The sequence below is a fragment of the Trichosurus vulpecula genome, chromosome 6 (genome assembly GCF_011100635.1).
Source record: "Trichosurus vulpecula isolate mTriVul1 chromosome 6, mTriVul1.pri, whole genome shotgun sequence".
Lineage (NCBI taxonomy): Eukaryota > Metazoa > Chordata > Mammalia > Diprotodontia > Phalangeridae > Trichosurus > Trichosurus vulpecula.
The window spans coordinates 211,798,826-211,821,596 of NC_050578.1; the positions used below are offsets into that span (position 1 = coordinate 211,798,826).

At 42.6% G+C, this 22,771-nt stretch overlaps 1 protein-coding gene across 2 annotated transcripts in view; it reads left to right on the forward strand.

Annotated features, from left to right (window-relative positions):
* The first annotated feature begins 19,780 nt into the window (after nt 1-19,780).
* The window catches only part of LETM1 (leucine zipper and EF-hand containing transmembrane protein 1), a 74,623-nt gene continuing 71,632 nt past the window's right edge, over nt 19,781-22,771 (forward strand). The window contains exon 1 of one of the 2 annotated variants that reach the window (XM_036762656.1): nt 19,781-20,144. In XM_036762656.1, coding sequence (XP_036618551.1) covers nt 20,048-20,144 — 97 coding nt within the window. In that variant the 5' untranslated portion in view covers nt 19,781-20,047. The remainder of the gene's footprint in view (nt 20,145-22,771) is intronic. The other variant, XM_036762655.1, reaches the window with a different exon arrangement.

A 22,771-nucleotide genomic window follows, 5' to 3' on the forward strand; every position in this document is an offset into this window, starting at 1 on the left:
TCCAAAGGTGCCTGGTACACAGAGACTACCAGCTCTGGACCATGGTCCCCAGCATCTGTAGCAACTATCTATATTCCCTCATCCAGTTCCTGGCTGCCACCTTCTTGCACTATACCTGCCTCCTCAGATCCAGGTCACTATATTTCTCTTCACATCCTGGGCTTGAGAGGGGACTGCCATTGTGTTTTTCCTGCATTGCTGTGCTTGCTGTCTTCCTCTATTTAGGGACTAGGGGGCCCAGAGGTACATCATGAAGGAACGTCTAGATTTTCTGTGAGAAACTAGTTGTCCCTCCTCAGGTAATCCTTCACCAGACCATAAGCAGCAAACAGGAAGACCCACTGTGTTGCCCTAAAGGTCAGTATATACTATCTAAGTGTAATCTTGAGGACCTCCCTCACTATAGGTGAGCTCCTTCTCCCTAACTCCTCCCTGCCCTGCTTCCTTCCTCTCTGGAGTTCTGTGGTCTTTTTCTCCTTTATCATAGTCTGTGCCAAGGGTCTCCCACCATGGCACCCTGGATCCAAAGTCCAAATCATCTTCCTAAGGTGTTTTCTCCAAAGCCACTTACACTTGCCCCAGACACCAACATTGTTAGTATTTAGTGTTTAAGGCTCTAAGTGTTTCCCATTCAGAGTTTTGGGGACAGTGATGAAAGAGTCCTGACAGATGATATATCTGAATGGCACAGTTTTGAGTCTCTGCATGGGAAAATAGAGTACCCAGGGCAGTGTGAACAGAGTCAGAGCCAGAGCATCAGAGTGGAGTGTGAGTGGGTTTATAACAACCTCTGTTAACAGACAGCTCATTGACTCCCAAGGCAGCCCTTTTCACCCGTGGAAAACTCGAATTGTTAGGAAGAGTTCCCTAATAATGAGCTGAAATTTTCTAGCTTAGAACTCCTCCAGCCTCCCACCTCCACCTCCAGTCATCCCATTTCTCTCTGGGGCCAGCCAGGACAAATCTATCCCTGTTCCTCGTGAGCTGTGGTATTTCCATTTTCCTACTTTAGATCCTAGAAAAGCTCAGCTATAAATTCAGTCATAATAATACTTGATTAAATAGCATCTTTTATCTGAGGAATACAAAGCAGTTTGTAAACCCATTAATCTTCACCTTTAAGCCTCACCACAGTCCTAGAGGCAAAACAGCGAGGTAGTATTATTAACCTGATTTACAGGGCTATAATTTATTTGAATGCAATACAGTTTTGTATTGTGTGACATTCTGTATGTAAATCGTTTCCCAGTGTGTCTCCTGTGGTAAGAGGAAGTAGCAGCAGTGGAAAAGAGGCAGGGGTTTAGATGGAGAAGAAAAGGCACTGACTTTTCAAAAGAGATAGTCCAAGGTGGGGAGAAAGGATGCCGTGGAAGACAGGAAATGTTTTTTTTTTTCTTTTTTGCAGCAGGTGTTTTAGAAAGGAAGGTTATTCCATCAAAACAGTGACAAAAGTATGACTAAAGAGCACCAAAATGTGGGAACTGGAGGAGACTTAAGGGTGGGTGACTACTAAAGACATGACTTTACAAAGAGATGCAGATTTTGTTTAATAGTGAACTCAGAATCACAGAATCTCAGAGCTTGGTGGGCATCTGGTCCCTACTCCTACCTAAAGGGAAATTTCCTCAGCAATTCCTAAAAATGGGTCATTCATCTTCTGATTGAAGACCTCCAATTAAAAGAGGCCTATCTATGTCAGAGAGCTGCTCAGTCCATTTTTGGACGGCTCTTATTTTCAGGAAACTTTTTCTTACCTATCCACAGCTCTTCCTCATTGCCCCTGGTGGCTAAGTAAAGTAAATCTAATTTATTATGACAGGCCAGAGAAGGACTCTCCCTCACCTTCATCCAGGAATTCAGGATTACTAACAAGTGAACTAGAGCATCCCCTTTCTTCCAGGTACATTCACCATTCACCAGAGACAGCTTCACCTCCCTGATGCTGTTAAAAGGCAAAGACCCCCCCCCCCATACTATCCCTTGGTTACCCAAGCCCTTTCTGGAAGGAGTTGCCTGGACCAAAGGGTGGGGGTGGAGGTGGATCAGTAAATCTACCAGTTGAGGGAGACCTGAGCTGTTTCCTTGAGGTGTTTAGAGTCCTCTGAGGGGACACAAACTTCTAGGCCCAAGAAAAGAATAGGGAAGAATTGGAGAGAATCAACAATTGTCTTTATTGGGCAAATCTTCCTGGAGCTTAAATGTAAGAAACCTTTGGAATTGAGAACCCTCCCCCTTCCTAGAATGCAATTGATTCATCATAGACAACATATGGGGGGTGGTCCTGACCTAAGCTACCAGGGACATGATGATAAAATTGGGATTAACAGGGACTTTTTGCCCTGAACCAGGCAAAATGGCATTCCTTGGGAGTCAGAGTGGTGGCCCATTGAGCTGGCTAGCATAGGAGGCAGTGTGTTGGGGCTGGGACTGGAGGTTCCAGCCTCTGGGACTGTGGTGAGGCTTAAAGGTGAAGATTAATGGATTTACAAACTGCTTTGTATTATTCAAATGAAAGATGTTACTTAATCAGGTATTATTATGACTGAATTTATAGCTGAGCTTTTCTAGGGTCTAAAGTAGTAAAATGGAAATATCACAGCTCATGAGGAACAGGGAGAGATTTGTCCTGGCTGGCCCCAGAGAGTAGAACTAGGATGGCAGGAGGGGGTGGGGTAAGGAGTAGGGGGAGTTCTAGGCTGGAAAGTTTCAGCTCAGTATTAGGGAGATCTTCCTAACAACAGGTTAGTAACCTATTCATGAAGAGTACTCACACTAGAGATGGGCACAATTCTGAATGCAGTATGTCATTTCTATTTAACAATGGAAACCTCTTCTTCCCTACCCATCTTATTAGAGGGGCCATTGGTCGAATGGTGATTATGTAAATCTAGTTCAGTAGTAACTAGGACCCAGTAATGGGCAAACAATTGCTTTTCAGAAATGATATAGCAAGTAGCCACTCTGGGTCAATTCTAGATCCAGAACCTTAATGGTCATTTGGTCTGGCAAAACCTTGGTGCCTGCTGAAGGTTTCACTCAGCCTTGTCTTTGTGAACAGATGCTTCTAGAAATATAGGCCCCATGGGGGTAATATGGGCATAAGGGCAGAGATTGCTGGATGGCCTGCTTTATTCTTCCAGTGCCAGGGGTGGGGAACCTGTAGGTTCCTTAAGGCTTCAGATTCCCTACCCCTTTCCTAGCTTATTCTGGGCCTCATTTGAAAGAGGCGGCCAAAATGGTAAATAGGCTACCCAAGTAGGTCATATAGATTATCCAAAACCTGGAGAGGCCAATAAGTTTCTGGGCTTCCTTTTTTCAGATTGTAGGAAAGCAAATAGCTTATTCTGGACTGTGTCTGGAATCATCTGTATTCTCTCCATGTACTGTGTTTCCTAAAACTTGATTGAGTTGGCTAGACACCAGATTATTTTAGAGGTAATTTTGTCCCTTGTAGGGGTCACCATCCAATCTATAGCCTCTGCTGCCATGGTCTGATCTGGCTTAGTTAAAATTTTGTAATCAGGGGCAGCTAGGTGGCACAGTGAGTAGAGCACCGGCCCTGGGGGCAGGAGGACCTGAGTTCAAATCTGGCCTCGGACACTTGACACATATACTAGCTGTGTGACCTTGGGTAAGTCACTTAACCCCAATTGCCTTGCCAAAAAAAAAATTTTGTAATCAATGTGGTGGTGGTGTATAGCAGAGGTGTCAAACACAAGCCATAATACTCCAGAGTAGTCTGAACCAGATTAACATGTAATTTGAAAATATTTAATGAAATTTTTAAAAAATATAATAGAACATAGATAATGCTGATATGAGATTCTATAAGTCAATATGCAGCTGGATTCATGTACGGTTCAGTGGCCCGGTTCTATTGAGTCTGATACCACTAGTATACATTAATGCCTTCAGGAATGGAAGTCTCTTTCAGGTCTCTGCCTATCAGACTTCAGCAACATGAGAGAACATTCAGCATTGGGAAAGATGATGAAGGTACACTAGACTCCTTCCAAGGTGAAAGTGAATTGTCCCTGACTGGTGAGTATAAGTCACAGGACTACAGAAGAAAGTACTGTGAGGGAAATTATCTCCATATACTCACACTGGTCCTGGGCTATCTGGTTGGTTCACTACAGTGAAGAGGTCAGAAATGGCTGGAGCAATGTGTGTGGTAACTTTGCTCAGCTCCATTAGCTGCTACAAGTTGCCAGATGCCAACTGCCATCATTATGGGCTGCACAGGGTTGTTGTAAGGCTGGGATTCTTAATCATTTTTGTGTAACACACCCTTTTGGAGTATGGGTAAGTCTGTGGACCCCTTCTTGAATCATGTTTTTAGATGAATAAAATAAAATACATAGAATTACAAAGGAAAACAGTTATATGGAAAAAATAGTTATCAATATATCCTTGAAAAAATATGTTCATGGGCCCCATGTTAAGAACTCCTGTGGTAAGGGGAGTTTGCATAATGAATTACTCCAGGTTCTTTCATTTCCTATCTTTCACCTCTCTGAGGACTCCATATTATTTGGCATTAACGCTAATCTAACAATTTGTGATGACTTGGGCAACCTCAAGGGTTTCTATTTGACTAGACTCATGATAATCTACATAGGGTTTAGTGAAAAGGTCCATATAGGACTCCTCCCAAGATCTCATTAGGCTCCTTTTCTTGGTGATCTGCCCTCTAAAGCCCACTATAGAAATAAGAGTGTCTAATGGGTTTCTTGGGAGTGCCATGATATGATAATAGCCTGACTGCCAAAGTCCAAAAGCCCCTTATATCTAAATGGGGCGGAGGCTTTGGGGCATGTCTTAGTCTTTCTTAGGGCTGAAGGGCCCTTACTGATCAGAGTTCTTAAGTCTTTCAGGGTTATTTTGTTTTGTAATGTCACTGTATACATGGTTGTATTATTATTATATAGATTATTATATATTGTATAAATTATTCTCCTATTCATTCTGTTATACTCAAATTAAGCTGCAGGGAAATAAATGTAGGCTCTGATCTCAGGAGAAGTTTCCTAGCTGTAGCCCATCATAATAACCTCTCCTCTCAACTATAGCCATTCCAAGGTGGAACCAGGAAGTAGCAGGTTCCCACTACAGGGGAGGTCTTTGTGGAAGGCTGGACTTGGAGAGGGGATTCTTTGTCAGGGCCAAGTTGGACTAAGTAGCTTCTGATGTCCATTACAATGCTGAGATTCCATAATCTATAATCATGGGATTCAAAAATCATTTCTCCAACTCTCAAGGATCAATGATTCTGCATAGCTTTGTGAACTCGGTCCATGTGGCATTGGAACACCCAAGGATGAGGACAGAGAAATACAGTAAAGAAAACGATGTGATCCACAACTTGGCACCACTAAAATAAGAAATGTTATTTTGTCATTGATGGTGCATTTATAATTATACTTATTTGAAAGGTTGCCCATCAGTTGGGGAATAGCTGAATGAGTTATGGGATAGGAATGTGCTGTAAGAAATGATGAAGGGGACAGTTTTAGAGAGACCCGAGAAGACTTCTATGAACTGATGCAAAGGGAGTTAGCCAAAACTGGGAGGGCAATTTATGTAATGACAATGTCATAAAGACAAACAACTTTGAAAGACTTAGGAATGTTGATCAACACAATGGAACTAACCACCATTCCAGAGGGCTCATTATGCAACATGTTATCCACCTCCTGACAGAGATGGGAAGGACTGGAGGTGCAGAGTGAGGCTGGTTTTTTGGACATAGCCAATGCAGGAGTTTGTTTTGTTTGATTGTACATGGTTGTAATAAGGGTTGTGTTTTTCTTGCTTTTTCAAATGTTGGGGGTGGGGTAGGGGAGGCAAGGTTAAGTGAAAGCAAAAGAGAGAAAGTAGATCTTTGTTTGAAAATAAAACAATTTATAAGCAGCTATTATTTTATTATGCTGTAGCTTATATAGTGGAATGAGCATCCTACTTGCAAGTCAGACCACTTGGTTTTGAATTCTGGCTCTGACAATTAATAGCTTTGTGACCATGTTTGGAAAGTCACTTCATTTCTCTGAGGCCAAGTTCCCTCATCAGTAACATGAGGATGGTAATGTTGTGACAGGCACAATAGGAAAGGAGAGTAGGAAAGAACTCACTTTCCCATAATCCATAGGGCTTGTGGTACAGATGTTGATTGGAGGAGTGCTGGATTGCTTTGCCTGATGCCTTGAGACCAAGGTACAGACTGTGCCAGAGGGAACAGAGCACTGAGGATGCTGGATTGAGAGGAGAGGTTATTATGCTGGACTGAGGCTAGAGCAGGACCACAGTAGGGAGGATGCTGGCCTGACCCATGAGAGCCCAAACTAGGGGATGGGAACTGCAGCTGGCACTGTCCAAGAGCCCGGATGGCAAAGCTGGCTTTCCCCACATCCCGCAATCCCACCCATGTTACTGACACTTTTGTGGTGCTGTCATTTAATTTATGTGGGAATGGGGGGGGGGCGGTGTTCTCTGTGGGAAGGGAGAAGGAGAACAGTCCTGTGCTTTTCATTCAAGATCTGAAGGTGAGTCCCATGCCCGTCCTTAACGCTTGTAACAAATAGTGTGATGTACAAATGTGCAGAATGAGCTTGTTACTTTCAGGGAAGCCAATGTGGATACTCCCTAGAGAAAGGGGAAGGAGGATCAGGAAAAACCACCTAATGAGTGAAGGTGGCTCCTGAGCTGAGACTTGAGGATACAAATTCTAGGAGGCAGAAGTGAGAAGGAGGGCTTCCCTGGCATGGGGAATAGCTTCTGCAAAGGCACGGTAAAAGGGAGATGGGACTAGCAGGTCAGTTTGGCTGTATGGAATGGTACCTCAAATGGAGTAATATGCAATACATCTGCAGAGGTGGGCTGGGGTCATATCATGGCTGAGGAGGAATCTTCGCATCATCTATTAAATACAGAGGCAGCCTGACACAATCCAAAGAGGGCTACAGCTAGAATCTGGGTTAAAATCTTAGGTTCCCCATCTTTCAGCCTCAGATCCCTCATCTACAAAATGAGGATAAGGATGCTTATATCTCTGCCTCAAAGGGATGAAGAAAGTGCTTTGTTGACTTTGAAGCCCTTTCATAAACGTGATCTCCTATTATTGTTGTGTGTTTACCCTCTCAAGTCAGTGTTAAGTGGGCTAAGTCCTCTCTGAAGACTCAATGTACTGTGAGGTGGCAGTGGTCTTTGAAAATTGTGGAAAGTCTTAGACGACCTGAATTTGAGTCTTGGCTCTGATACTGGTGTGACCTTGGGGTCTTTGTCTCTCAGCTTCCTCATCTGTTATATCTGGGTTCACACTCGCTTCTTCAGAGGATTGTTTTAAAGAAAACACTTTGAGGGCAGCTAGGTGGCGCAGTGAGTAGAGCACTGGCTCTGGGGTCAGGAGGATCTGATTTCAAATCTGGCCTCAGACGCTTGACACACTTACTAGCTGTATGACCTTGGGCAAGTCACTTAACCCCAACTGCCCTGCCTTCCCCCCTCAAAATAAAAAAAAAAAATTAAAAGAAACCTAAAGAAAGCACTTTGCAAACCTGAACTCTTATTATTATGTCAGTGAAGCTCTAACTCCCGAGGGTCCTCTCAATCTGGAAGGGCTTCCAATATGGATCAGGCAACAGAATGACGTTTTGTCAGTCCTCCAAAGGTCTAACCTTGCTAAGTGTGGAGAGATTCATTACCTAAAGAGTGATGAAGGGGTTTTAATCAGCAATGGTGAGAGAAGCATTTGTATTGTTGAAACTAAATTTTTTCAGTTATTGAAAAAGAAGCAGTGCGGTGTCATGGAAAGAACACCGGGTTTATGGTCAGAGGATATTAATTCAAATCTTAACTCTGACACTTCCCAGCTGTGTGATAGGTAGGCCAGTTTGCCTTTCTGGGTCCTAGTTTCTTCATCTGTAAAATAAGAGTGGGACTAAATCTAATCCAAGGTCTTGTCCTATGATTCTAAGAATTTGGCTCAGCATTGTGCTAGGCACTAGAGGAGATATGAGGAATCACAATAATAGTTAGAACTAACATTTCTCATTTGATCCTGTTGAAAGTGGATTTTTGGGAGAACCGACTCCATTTTGTGTTACATTTGCCATTATTATATAAATGTACTAAATATCTCCTTCAGTACCTCCCTTCCTCTAATCACTTTAAAGTTACAAAAGAAAACTAATAGGACTGATAGCCCTAGGAGCTCATCTACTTCTCTTTATCTAATAAGGCACATCATAGGAGTTTTGTTGTTGCTTAGTTGTTTCAGCTGTGTCTGCCTCTTCCTGACCCCATTTGGGGTTTCCTTGGCAAAGATACTGGAGTTGTAAAGCAAAAGGACCCCGCAAATTCTTATAATTCTGGCAACCATGAAGACACTGCTGCCTTGGACTCTCAGGTTCTCTTCTTCTAAAACTTATAAAATGTGCAGAAAAGGCGATTTTACCAATTTGGGAACTTCTAGAGAAGAGGAACTGGGAAAACTGATAAAGTTGCCTTCCAGCCTCTTTGTGCTTTAAAGCGAGAAAAATACAGAGACAGCTTAAGATAGAGACTTGTCTGTTGTCCGTCTGTCATTTTTGATTACTGTATTGTCTTGGCTCTTGACCATCCTTCCTGTATAAATTTTTTGTTCATTTTCGAAGTTAATGTAAAACTTGAGTTAGTTAGCAGGATTCCTACTAATAATGATATAAAGTTGACATAAATCTAACTTGAGTAGCAGTCTTCATTATACGATCCTTTGTATTCCTTTGCCAAATTCTGACACTCAGATAATTATATAATTCTGACAGAAGTAGAGTAGATGGAGTGGTCAGGAGTCATTATAGGATCTTATCTGTACCAGAATCAAGACCAGTGGGACTTCTATTGGCACATTTGAAAAAAAATCCCAGAAAAGGCTGATTTGTCTAAGTTTCTCTTCTTCTTCTTCTTTTTTGAGGAGGGAAGCCAGGGCAATTGGGGTTAAGTGACTTTGCCCAAGGTCACACAGCTAGTTAGAGTGTCAAGTGGCTGAGGCCAGAGTTGAACTCAGTTCTTCCTGACTTCAGGGCTGGTGCTTTACTCACTGAGTCACCTAGCTGCCTCTGATTTGTCTAAGTTTCTATCCTTTTTGAGTTATGTCAATTGAATTGAAATGCTGGGTCCTGCCGAATGAATTAGATTCAAGCCTTCTTGGTCAAGGAAAACAAAGTTTAAAGATTTGCCATAATGGATAGTCTTAAGAAATCTCACCATTTGTGATGCTTGTGAACAAGCAGGCCGGATTCCATTTAAGGCAGAAGGAATCTGAACACCTTCATGGAGGCAAGATGAACTTATAAAGATTGTGGGAAGGAACTAGGGTGGTCCTAGGGTGATGGGAGGAGGGGTTTAGGGAGGGTCTTGAAGAGGAGTTTAAGGAGGAGCTTGATGGGACTGGGGTGAGGTCAGACTCCAGGAACCAAGAAAATGGGGTTAAGGGTGGGAAGTAGCTGAAGGCTACCTGGAGATAACAGACAATGGAGGGCTAGGCTAGTTTAAGGGTAACAGATTTGGGCATAGACATTTTGACAAGATCAAGGGTGGAAACTAGCCAGACAATGGAGGGCTAGGCTAAGTTAAGAGTAACCTAGCCTAGAGATTTGGGCCTAGCCATAATGAAAGGCTTATGGTCTCAGGCAAATGCCTCATCTAGTGGATAGATTCAAGGGGGCTCCCACAGTCTAAACGTCATCAATAAAAGGAGACTGGTAGTGTGGGAATAGTTTCTTGATTTCATAATTGATTTTTATATCAGGATGTGTTTAAATGAAAAAAGAAAAGTAAAATCATGAATGAATGCTTTTGGAAAGGCCTCGTATATACTTAATAAGGGTTGAAAAAAATGTTTTTATTCCAATTTATTATTGCAACATGAAAAATAACTATATTCTGCTCTAAACTGTGAAACTTGCTGTATGAGATGGAATATTTTGGGACTATAATATTGTGTGAGGTAAATAAAATGTGAAGACTTCACAGGGAAGATATGTATAAATATACATATCTATATCTATACTAAGAAATGTTTAAAAATCGAGAAATAGGCAAATAGGGAAGTGGAAAAATTCTGAGGCCGTGAGAGTCTGATGGTTCAGCCTCTGGGAAAATTTACCTTGAAACTTTTTGTTCTTTCTTATGGTTCTGGTTTAAAGATTTGCTCAGTAAGAATAGGGTCACTGTGACCGGCTTTCCTTTACTGTAAAAGTACTGTAAAAGAATGGAGAAGGTCTCCCCTGGCCCTTATCCTATTCTTCTCCTTTAGATTTATAGATGTCACCTCAGTTGTAATCATTAACTGAGGGAATGGGAATTGGAGTTCCTGTGCCTTGATTTCCTGGTTCTTTGTCTAGCTTTCGTGCTCAGATTATAAGCCCGCCTCCCAGCCAATGCTGAGAAGGGTCAGAGGTGGGTGGGAATTCTCTTGTGTTAAGTATAATTATTGGTGCTTTGCCTCTTGTACTTTGCCTCCTTTGCTGGTTCCGCTCTGTGCTAGCAGGGGACGCCCTATTCTTGAGAATGGAATAAATTTTATTTCTGTTCCCACCCTAAGATGGCTCCTTATTATGAATTAACTTTTAATTGGTGAGGGTCTTTCATCCCACACAATATGATTTGTTCTGAGTTCAGGCATAATTGTTTGATTGTTAAGCTGATAATCTACCATTTAAGGGAAATGCCAAGAGCTGCTCAGAATTTGTCTTCTGGAAAACATTACTAGTGGATGTAGATGACTGAGAAAGTTGAGAAGGTAGCCTTTCAAAGGTACTGACAGGATTTTCTTAGGTCAGTTTCCCTACTATGTTATTTCCTTTCTCAACAGAAAAGCTTCCCACCTGTTTGATTCTGAACCTGACTGTGATAACCTGTGAATAATGTACAACACTGTTGCATGATTAATTATTCCAGAAAAGTTATCTATATTTTAAACCAAAGGCGTTTTCTCGTAGTATACCTACTACAGGTCAATCTGAATAGTCTTGATATTTTACAACCATGTTCCTCATCCTCTTCTCCTAGTACATTCCTCTGATCATGGAAGGAGAACTTCAAAGGTTGTATAAGTGAATCTTATTGCTACCGTCAATTACAATGTGATGCAAATATATAGGGTTTAATTTTTTTTATTGTTCTGGATATCTGACCATTACTTGTTCCAAATTCCTAATTCTGGCAAGTAAGGAAAACCAGTTCTTAGATTTGCCATTGCCTTGCTTATTGGTTTAATTAGCTAAATATTCACGTATTAAGATTATTTAGAAGCATCACGTCTTTCCTGAATGAATGATATGAGAATGAAATATATCTTCAAAAGGGAAGATACAATAAATATGTAAAAGTTTCCATTTTAGTTGATTAGTAAACTTCAGTTTGAGAAAAACTATATGTTTAGGCTGTTTATATATGTGATTGTTTACCAAGTGTTTTCCATTGGATTAAAGATACACTTAGACTCTTGATAACCTGATAACTGTATTAGTAGCCTTAAAAATGTTGCCACTGAAGACAATAACAAAAGGCTAAATAAAGATGATGCTCCTAAATGAGATATTTTAAATTTGTTCTTGGAGGCAATAGAGAATATGATTGGAAATGGTCGAGCCAAGTATGGAGTCTCCTTCAGATCCATTTGAATATCCAGATATTTAGCCATAAAAATTCCTAAATACACAGGCTTTGGATGTCGTTTAAATTGTCTATAAGGTCTCAAGTTGGATTTAATTAGTTACAAAGTAATTTTTAAATAGTGATTTTTTTTTGTTCAAGATCTCTCTGATAGCATCGAGATGAACTTATTTTACAAGAGAAGGACTTATTTCACAATGTCAGGCTCTCAAAGTTTTGTTTTTTTTTAAGAACTCTTCTGGCTTATAGATAGCATTATCCATGCAAAGTATAGGATTCAAACAAAGACGGAAAGTATAAATCAAACGTGAAAACTGAAACTTTTCAATTCCAGATGTATTATAGGTAGTTTAATTTGATGTTCTTCCTATAACCCTGATGTTCATAGGATTAACTCCATAAGATTACTATTGGCTTTCACCACATGAGTTATTTACTGAAGGTTGATATAATTAGGTTTTGTAAGACCCTACTAAATTATACTAAGTTGTGTTATAACAAGTTTAAGCAATATTACCTAGGAAACTTCTACACATGGCTTGAATGTGGAAAGTCAATCTGCTGGAAGAAATATCTTTGCGAAATCTGTAAAAACAATGTCCATTCCACATGTTGTTGACAACTGACACCCAGTTGAAGAAAGGTTTACCAGAAGCAGATGACTTCATGCTGTAGACTGGTAAGTTTTGTTAAGACAGTTCTTAATTTATCAAATTTATGATGGTCTGTACAAATAATTGTCTTGCAGTACTGTGAATCTTTAGATGGCCTAGAGATGTAAAAAAGTTATTTTGAAGTGCAGAGCCAAAGGGAGAATTGTCAAAGGTGGACTTTTGGGAGTACATAACTAATTCCGTTTTGTGTCATATTTGCTGTTATTATAAAAATGTACTGACTATCTCCTTCAGTACCACCCTTCCCCTAATCATTCAACAATTCACAAAAGAAAACTCATAGGACTTTGAATAATTTCAGGAACTTACCCACCTTTCTTTATACTAATAAAGCACATAGTAGAAACTTAAATGTTAATTAACTGACTGGTACTGTTTTCATTGGTCTGGTGTAAATGGCTAATGGCCTTTGGAATAGTCAGACACCTTTATTCTTTTGGTAAAAAATATACCTTTTCCTATTCTAAGTACCTTGGCTATCTTATCCAAACTGCTTTGTAAGCCTGCCTATGTGACCTACCTGATCTTACCCAAACTCTGGGTCATGTACTTCAGTAAACGAGTGTGGCATTTAAAAAGTTTGAGAAATGTAAATTCTGGGTAATTGGTCATTTTATTAATAATGCCAGCATTTTAAAAAAAGGAGGTCTGTGGCACTCTAGAATACCAAAGACAATCATGGCTGCAGGCTCACAGCTTGTTTGCCCTTGGAAGAGGGGTGTTCCTAAGGGTGGCAACCAACTCTGATGGGTTAACAATTAATGAGAGAATGAATATTATGAGGAGGGTCTGAACCTATTCTAATGATCTTTGATTATGTTATTTACTTCTGAGTTACCCCCAGTCTCCTGCAAATCTATTCAAAGAATTTATCCCTCACCCAAGCCTGAAAAGAAGGGAATTTCACCTTAGTTTATCAGTCTGATCTAGTTGGGTGGAGTAGGAATACCCAGAATTAGAGTGTTAATCCTATCTTCCATGAGACATGTCCTTGAGAGATTGGACAGGGAAAAAAAGCTTGGGTCTCCCTAATTTTCTTTTCTTTTAGAAAGCACGTATGCCAAATGGGTATACTACTGGGGTAGATAAAAGTCCTTTCCCCCAATTATGGGGTTCCCAAGCACTTTCCCTTGGAAATGTTGCATTTTTAAAAAAACATATTTCCACATTAGTCACCTTGTAAAGAAGAATTAGAACCAAAGGGAAAAACCACGATAAAGAAGAAACCAAAAAGAGAGAGAGAGAGAAAATACTATGCTTTGACCTGCATTCAGACTCCATAGTTCTTTCTCTGGATGTGGATAGTATTTTCCATCGAGTCATTTGGAATTATCATTGCATTGCTGAGAAGAGTTAAGTGTATCAGAGTTGGCTACTGCAGAGTGTTGCTGTTACTGTATACAATGTTCTCCTGTTCTGCTCACTTCACTCAGCATCAGTTCATGTAAGAAGTTCCAGGTTTTTCTGAAGTCCACCTGCTCATCATCTCTTAAGGAACAATATTCCATTACATTCATATATCACTTATTTAGCCATTCCCCAGTTGATGGGCCTCCCCTCAATGTCCAATTCTTTGCCACTACAAAAAGAACAATATTTTTGTATATATGGGTCCTTTTTCCCGTTTTTATGATGTCTTTGGGATATAGACCTAGAAGTGGTATTGCTGGATCAAAGAGTATGCACAGTTTTATAGCCCTTTGGGCCTAGTTCTAAATTGCTCTTCATAGTGGTTGCATCAGCTCACAACTCCACCAACAATGCATTAGTGTTCCAATTTTCCCACAACTTCTCCAACATTTATCATTTTCCTGTTTTGTCATGTTAGTCAATCTGACAGGAGAGATGTGGTACCTCAGAGTTGTTTTAATTTGCCTTTTCCCTAATCAATAGTGATTTAGAGCATTTTTTCATATGACTATAAATAGCTTTAATGTCTTCATCTGAAAACTGCCTGTACCTATCTTTTGACCATTTCTTAATTGGGGAATGACTTGTATTCTTATAAATCTGATTCAGTTCCCTATATATTTTAGAAATGGGTCTCCCCAATTTTCATAACTGGCTATTAACATGAGAGAGAAATAATCATTTCTCTCAAGAGACAATATGTATATTGTCTACAGGACTGTGAGCTACAGGTATCACCTACTGACAGAATGTATCCCATTCTTGGGTGGATAAATCAACTGCAGTGTACCTGACTGTCTATATCCTATGCTGGCTTATTCGTCCAGTGGCTAAAACCCAAGAATCCTGAAAATTTTTGAAACAATGTTGCAGGGTAGGTGCTATTACCATCTCCATTTTATAGCTGGAGAAACTGAGGCAAACAGAAGAGACTTGCCCAAGGTTACACAGCTTAGTAAGTGTCTAAGGTGTGATTTGAATTCATATCTTTCTGATTTCAGGCTAGGCATTCTATCTACTTCACCACCCAGCTGCCCCTGCCCTCAATGGGCTTACTAGTATGGGAGACAAGGTCTATTTTTATGGTCCATGAATAGCTAGGAAAAGCAATGTGATGTAGTGGAAACCACTCTTAATGTGGAGTCAGGAGACATCACTTCTGTATCATCATTTTTATCAGTGTGATTTTAAACATGTCCCTTACCCTCTAGGAAACTGTTTCCTTATTTGCCCAGTGGGAGCAGTAATGTAGGTACTCCCTCCCTGGGCTGTTATGATGAACTATTGTTATTCATTATTATCAGTCAATAAATGGGTTTATGGTAAATTTTCCAAGCCCTTTCTACTTGATAATCCAAGTTTTCAAAACAGGAATGTCTCCCAAACATCTCCCCACTGGTTTCACTGGCTTACCGGTTCTGTTTACCCCAAGTGGCTGGCACTTCATATTTATATTGCTCCTAGTCTCCTTTCAGTGGGGACTAGCATCATTGGGTCTGACCACAGTCCAAATTCCTTAGCTACACATTCAAATGCCCTCTCTGCAACCTCATCTCAACCTCCTTGTGCAGGGTTAGCTCGTATTAGTCCTGGTCTCTTCACTCTCTCAGAAACATTCTGAACTTGCATTTCTCTGCCTTATCTCAGAGATGTCTTAGTCCTGTGAATTAAAGAACCTCAGGGCTGGAAGTGACTTCAGGGGATACTTCCTCCAACCTGTACTTTATGACTCTCTTCTACAATATCGCTGATAGCATTCTCTGCTTATATCTCTCCAATGGCAGGTAACTCAGCACCTCCTGAAGCAACCCATTCCAATGACAGCTCTCATTGTTAGACATTTTTCCTTTTGTGGAGTTGTAATTAGCTTTCCCATTGTTTCGAGTTCAGCACCAAATAGGACAAATTGAATTCTTCCTTCACTTTGATAGCACTTAAAAAATTTGGACAGTGATTGTGTCTCCAAGTCTTTTCTTTACCAGCCTAACCAATTCCAATTCTCAGTGATCCTTTTCTGGCCTCATCTTTGTCTCTTCCTTATGAATGTACTCTGGCTTATGTATTTTTCCTGAAATTATTGAACCCAGAAGTGAACCCAAAACTCAGATGTGTTTTGATCAGGGCAAAGGACAGCAGAATTGTCTATTGCTTTCCTCATTCTAGACTTTTAATACAGCCCAAAGTTGACTTGGCTATTTGGCTCAATTTTAACTCAAATTGAGCTCAAAGTCTATTACGACTTTAGCTCTTTTTTTGATGTGGGCTGCTGTATAAATTCCATATTATTTGTCTTTCCATTTGGCACTTAGCCTAGACTTCTGTTGTTGAGTTGCCTCAGCTGTGTCTGACTCTTGGTGAGCCCCCTTGAACTCCCCTTGAATCTTCCCATTAGATAAGGCATTTGCCTGAGGCTATAAGCCTTTCATTAATTGCTAGGCCCAAATCTCTAGGCTAGGTTACTCCTAATCTAGCCTAGCCCTCCATTATCTGGCTAGCTTCCACCCTTGATCCCGTGAAAGTGTCTATGCCCAAATCTGTTATCCTTAAACTAGACTAGCCCTCCATGGTCTGTTATCTTGAGGGAGCCTTCAGCTACTTCTCACTCTTAATCCCATTCCTGGAGTCTAACTTCTAGTTACCCCAGTCCCATCAAGCTCCTCCTTAGACTCCTCAAGACCTTCCCCAAAACACTCTTTTCATCCCCCCAAGACCACCCTAGATCCCTCCCGCAATCTTTGTGTATATAAGTTTCATCTTGTCTCCATGAAGGTGCTCAGCTTCCATCTACCTCAGATGGAATTTGGCCCGCCTGTGAAAACAAGCATCACAAATGGTGAGAGTACCCATTATGGTGAATCTTTAATAAACTTTATTTTCTTGGCTGAGAAGGCTGGAGTCACATTCATTTGAGCAGGAGCCAGGATGCTGGTATTTTTGGCTCTTGAGCACCCCTAAAAACATAAAGTTCCCTGACCTCTTGTTTCAACAATCCAGCTAGCAGCTGTTGTGGGGGTGAAAGACCAACACAAGCCCAACAACAAGAATGCTGCCAAAGCCCAGGTTCTTTTGATTTGCTTTACTAATGAAAGCAATGTTAAGGGGTTAACAATCTCACCTTAATCCAGCATACAGACATCATTCACTTAGTTCAGGGGAAAAAGCCAGCACCTTGAACTTCAGAGCAAATTAGAGAGAAATTACAAGTATCAACAGACAGACCAAATACAATTCATAGTTAGCAATATCTAAGTTCAGCCTGGGAGCTCATAACAAGGGCTGGCCCAGAGTCACCCGAGCCACCACTGCTATGGGTAAGAGCTCCGAAAAAGGGAAAGCCAACCCCTGGTTTTATATCTTTTTCAGGTTCAAGTGTGACTCACCCATGTGACCTAAAATCGTCACAAAGAGGCAACTTAAACCCACGTGGTCTAAAAGCCTCTGGTGTCCCAAACATGTCACTCAAACCCGTGCGTAAACTAGGCCCTCCCCTGAGGCAAGGAGGTCACCAAGGACTCCCAATCTGATCAAGAAAACAAAGGTGAAACTCTTCAAGGTCACTTGGTTGAACTGGGTGCTAAGAACCCCTTTTGTTTGCCAACACACCTCTTCATAGGGTTCTTTGACCTCAACAATCCCACTGGGGGTTTTCTTAGCCAAGACACTGGAGTGGTTTGCCATTTCCTTCTCCAACTCATATTACAAACTGAGACAAACAGGAGTAAGAGACTTGCCCAGGGTCACACAGCTAGGAAGTATCTGAGGCCAGACTCCAGGTGGGGTGCTCTATCTGCTAAGCCACCTAGTTGCCTAGCCTATCAGGTGTTTATTTATTAAGTTACGTTTCCTCCTTTTAATGACATTCCCTCAACTAGGGGAAAAAAAAACATTTCATACAATTTTCTGTGTATTTATTTCACAGTGGTTGTCATAAATCTTGCTGCTGGCCATATATGCACAGTGAATCCAAGAATTAGGAAGAGAGGGCTGAGATCCAGTTGAGGTCACCTGGCTCCTCCTTGCTGTTCTTGACTTTTGCCAGGTTCTAGTGCTGTGCCTGGAATATATAGTAGGTGTTCCCTTTTCAATTCCATTTGCAAGAGAGAACCAAAGGATCATGGAATGAGGAAAACGGAAATGCCCCAGAACCACACAATTCTTGTATGTTTGGTTTTTTGGGGGCAGGGCAGGGAGGAGAGTGGGATGGATGACAAGGGATCTCCATTAGGGGTCACGGGAGACTTACAAGGAATGTTTAACCCTAAATCAGGGAGGGGTACAGAACACCAGGCCACACCTAGTCCATGAGCTCTGCAGAGCTATGGACTTGGAAGTGAGTCAACATCCCAGTCTGGAAGTAGAGATAGGATCAAAGACCAATTAAATACCTTCTGGCTCTACTTAGTTTCCGGACCTTGGCCCCTGGAGCTAAGAATTCCATCTGGGAGAAAAATGTCACACCCAGGTGAGACTGGAAACTAGTTAGCTGACTACTTCAAAACGGTGATAAGAATGTGGAAGGGCCTGCCTTCTTTACTGAAAAAGATCCACAGCTTATGGGCTCTGGCTAAAAGTGAGATGGCCACTCCTCCAATGAGAGGAAGTTTGTATTTGAAGTCAAGAGTGAAAAGCAGAAGCTCTCCAACCAGTCAGTCAAGACAACACTCATATGTGCCAAGCACTGTGCTCCACACACTTGGTGCTTGGTGGAGCAAGGCTTAGCAGTAATTGCGAGCTATGTGCTGTGTATGTGCTGTGCGCTGATTGGAAGAAGCTGCCAGACACCTGAGACTAAGGGAGACAGCACCATCTAACCAGACAGCACTGGGGGCTTTGCAGTGACCTCTCCAGCCAGGTACTCAGGTCACATCCACCCCTTCCCACTGCTGGGTGTGCCTAATAACAACACAGCTCATTAGGGTTTGCAATTGTTTGATTCTTACACTCATTCGGTCCACAAGCACCGATTATTTAGGCTTCAGGCCTCGGCACCGGGCTGGATGTATGAAGGAGACACAAATAGTAGAAATTGGAGGTGATTCACAGAGAGAAGGCACGTGGTTAGGTGCTCTTATCTCCATTTTGTAGATAAGAAAACTGAGGCTATTTGCCCCAGCTTTACTTATTAAATCACATTCTATCGCTTCTTTTCCAATTATGCTGTTTGTGTGACCTTAGGCATTACCTAGCCTCTATGAGCCTCAGTTTCCAAACCTGAAAAATGGGGAAACTGAAGAGACCTCTCCTAGCTCTAAATCTCTGATCCTATTTGACTAAATGCCTTAACTCTGAACTAAGTGTCTATTACCCCTTATTTTTAAAAGAGGGAGCTCAAGAGCTGTGGCTTTTGATGGGGAACAGCTTTTCTGGGAGGTCCCACAGTTCTGAAGGAGGGTGTCCTCCGTGATCAATTTCCTTGCCCGAAGCCTGGCCGGGTGGATAGGAGGCTGGGCTTGCAGTAAGAGGTAGGAAAACTTGGGTGGCGGAGCCCCTCCGCGCGTCAGTGAGCTCCACCCGCTGAGTGAGCGCCCCCAGGCCAAGTCTGCAGGAGACTACAACAAGCCGAGGAGGCATGGATTTGCACGAGTGGGAGCGGTTTCCTAAGTCAATGAAATCTAGCTCCTGTCAAAACAAAACAAGAAACTTGCGTTGCACTATATGCTAGAAAGGGGTCTACGGGAATAAGTGGCAGGCCCCTTAGCTATGTATAACGCTTTCAGGGTTCCCCATTTTGCTTGAAACGGCGAGCCTATTTAGCTTAGTTAGCGCCCTGCTTAAACTACAAGTCCCAGAGTTCATTGCGGCCGACCAGCTCGCGCTCGAGCCTTCCCTTCAGGCTTTGGGGCTCGCCCCATGGCTTGCCGGGACTTGTAGTCTTCTCCTCTGGCCAGCCGGACCTCAGCTTCCCGCCTCACCTGGCACGAGGCCGGGAGGGCGCGGTGGGGGGCCAGGGTTCGTAGCCAGACTGTCCTGGTCCAACGGGAGCGGCTGGGCGGGGTGAGAGGGGGGGAGCGCGGGTGTGTCCTCGCCCCACCCCGCCCCACGCCCTACGTCAGTCACTGCCGGGACATGGCGACTGCCGGCGCCGGGGCCTCGAGCTGAGCTGCCGCTGTCAACCGCCCCGAGCCAACGGCTAACGTCCCGCTGCTACTGCCGCCGCCGCCGCCGCCGCCGGCGTGCGTGCGTGGTGCGTACGTCGTGCGGGCCGCGAGCCTGCGAGGCCGGGCTGGGCCGGGCCTGGCCGCCGCCGCGGAAGAGCCGGGAGGAGCCAGGGAGCCCGCGACGAAGCGGAGCGAGTCAGTGCCGGCCACATGGCGTCCATCTTACTGAGGAGCTGCTGCGGACGCGGGGCCGCCCGCCTCGCCTGGCCCCACGCCGTTCCCACCGCTGCCGCCGTCATCCCGAGGGGTAAGTGCCCGGCCGGCCTCCGGAGCCTGCCCTCCCGCCGGGTCACCTGAGGGGAGCGACCTGAGACGGCCTGTGACCACGGGCGGCCCTCGGGATGGGGTGACCTTTGTCCCCGTGCTCCTGCCCTGCTGGGAAGCCGTACTCTCCTTCCTAACCCGATGCCCTCCAGTGCCCTGTCCTGCCTGCGCTCCCCGCCTCTGACTTTTCCCCTCCCTATTCTTCCCCCCCATTCCCTTCCCTCCCCCCGTCTGTGCCCTCCACCTCTGTGCTTCTGTCACCCCTTCCCCCTACTCTCCCGGTCTGTTCTGTCGCTGCCTTCATTTTCTGTCCACTCTTCTGCCCTTCCCCCTGTCTCCAGCCTCCTGCCTGTCCTTTCTCTGCCCTGCCTCCGCTCCAGGAGAGGCTGACCCCCGAATAGTTCCTTCAGGTAGTCTCTCTCCACCTTCCGCGGCTTCTCCTCGGAAAAGCTCCTCTGCCTTCTGGAGGGGACCCCCTTGCCTGTTTCCTCTTGAGAATGCTTTGTCCTCCCCCTTTCATCCCATGCCCTGTGGCTGTCAGTACCGGCATGGAAGGTTGGCAGCAACTTCTAACCATTAACTACAGCTTATCCTCTGCCCCCATTCCTCCGCTGCTTCCTGCCGTGCCACGCACGGTGCCAGCTGCCCTGCCCTTCTCGCCTCACCCATCTCTCCATCTGAACTTTTGTTTTGTCCCAGACTTCTCCGGATTCTCCTCCTTTCCCCTCACTCCCATCCTCAGCTGGCATTTCATGTTTTTTCCTTTTGCTTTTTTACTGAAGTCAGAGGGTGGTTGCTATTCACATTTTAAGCCATCTTTTATTTATTGACACCTGTATTGGATGCCTCCTGAGGTCTTTTGAAATGAGGAGATTGTGAAGTTTTTCTATGTAGGCATTACTTCTTGGTGCAGTCTCAAAAGAACTAGGAGCCTAGGAAGGGACGTTAGAGTTCATCCAGTCCAACCCCCTCATTTTACAGGGGAGGAAACCTAGGTCTTGAGAGGTTAAATGATTTTCCAAGGTCATTAAGTAAGTGGCAGAGCCCAGGTTGACTCCAAACCCTGGACTCTTTCCACTTTTAAAAGACAAGTTTCCCAATGTACACTCTTAATGTTAGTTCTCAGAACTTCATGAGCAGTATCATTTCCCTTCATTCACTGGTTTTTAGATGCATAAAAAAAGCCAGGGATATTTTCATAAAGAAGGTTTGTTGTTTAGAGTGTGCAACTCCTCATGGCCCCATTTAAGGTTTTCTTGGCAAAGATACTGGAGTGGTTTGCCCTATCCTTCCCCAGTTCATTTTACAGATGAGGAAACTGAGGCAAACACAGTTAAATTTCAACTAGGAAGTGTCTGAGGTGAGATGAGTCTTCCTTACTGCAGGCCCAGCTCCCTATCCATTCCAACTAGCTAGCTGCCTAAAGGGATAGTAAGAACATATTATACATATTGTGTAATAAACTTCTTCCTCATAAGTTTCTTAGAATGCTTTAGCTGGCTCTTACTTTTCCTCCTATCATATTTTACTTGATATCATATTTATAAAAATGCATTCCCCCACTAGATTGTAAGCCCCAGAAATGCAGTATTTTGTCATTTTTCATCTGTTTTCATCTTTCAGTGCTTAGTAACTTTATTTTTGACAGACAAGGGCATGATTTAATGGTAAAAGAAAAAATGAATAGCATATATGCAGTATCTCTCATTTTATAAGCACTAAAGTTTGACAGTTAAATTCATAAAAGAAGTATTAACCATAACAAAAGGAAAATAGACACAAATATAATAATAGTAAGAGGTAGCAACTCTTCATTATCCAAATATGAAAATCTAACAAAAATGATTAACAGTGAATATTACTAAATGTGCTGATCTTAACTGTATATTTAGTAAATTAGAATCATTTGATATTTGAAAAGAATTAAATGCAATGCTGAGTTACTTAACATAGGAACTTATATATAGTATGCTCTTTATAAATGTTTGTTAAAATGAAGTTACAATACTAGCTGTACTCTCATGAGAATAAGGACGCAATATCTCCCTTCCAGGGCTGTTGTGAGGATCAGATGGGGAAAGGTGATACATAAAAGTCAACTTGTTTTTCTCTTGTATTTCAGAAGTTAATATATAGGGAGTTGTTATTGGGTTCACTGGTGTCCTTGCTGAAAATATGAAAGTGTGATCTAACTACTTTATCATTTTTTACTCTCTGGTAAGAACCCTGGACTTGCTTTTCAGAAGACCTGGATTTTAAGACCTGGTGTCATCCTGTTGTGAGGTGGAAAGAAGACTGAATTTGCAATCAGAAGAGTTGGCTTTACTCGTAGCTCTGTCACTTCACAGAATCATAGTAGTCTGTGTTTTCAGCTCTGTGGCAAATCTCAGGCAAATCCTTTGCCTTCGCAGATCATTAACTTATTTGTTAGTACAGAATAGACACATAACACTTGTGCTGTCCATTATAAAGTTGTATGACAAAAGGATTTGCCTAACTTAAAGCATTAAGGAAATGCAGTTTCTTTTTGCACTTCACATTAGTTTATTTTTATATTGCATTCAATTTGATGTAAGTGTGTTAAAACTAGCCCAGCTCCTTTGGCTAGCT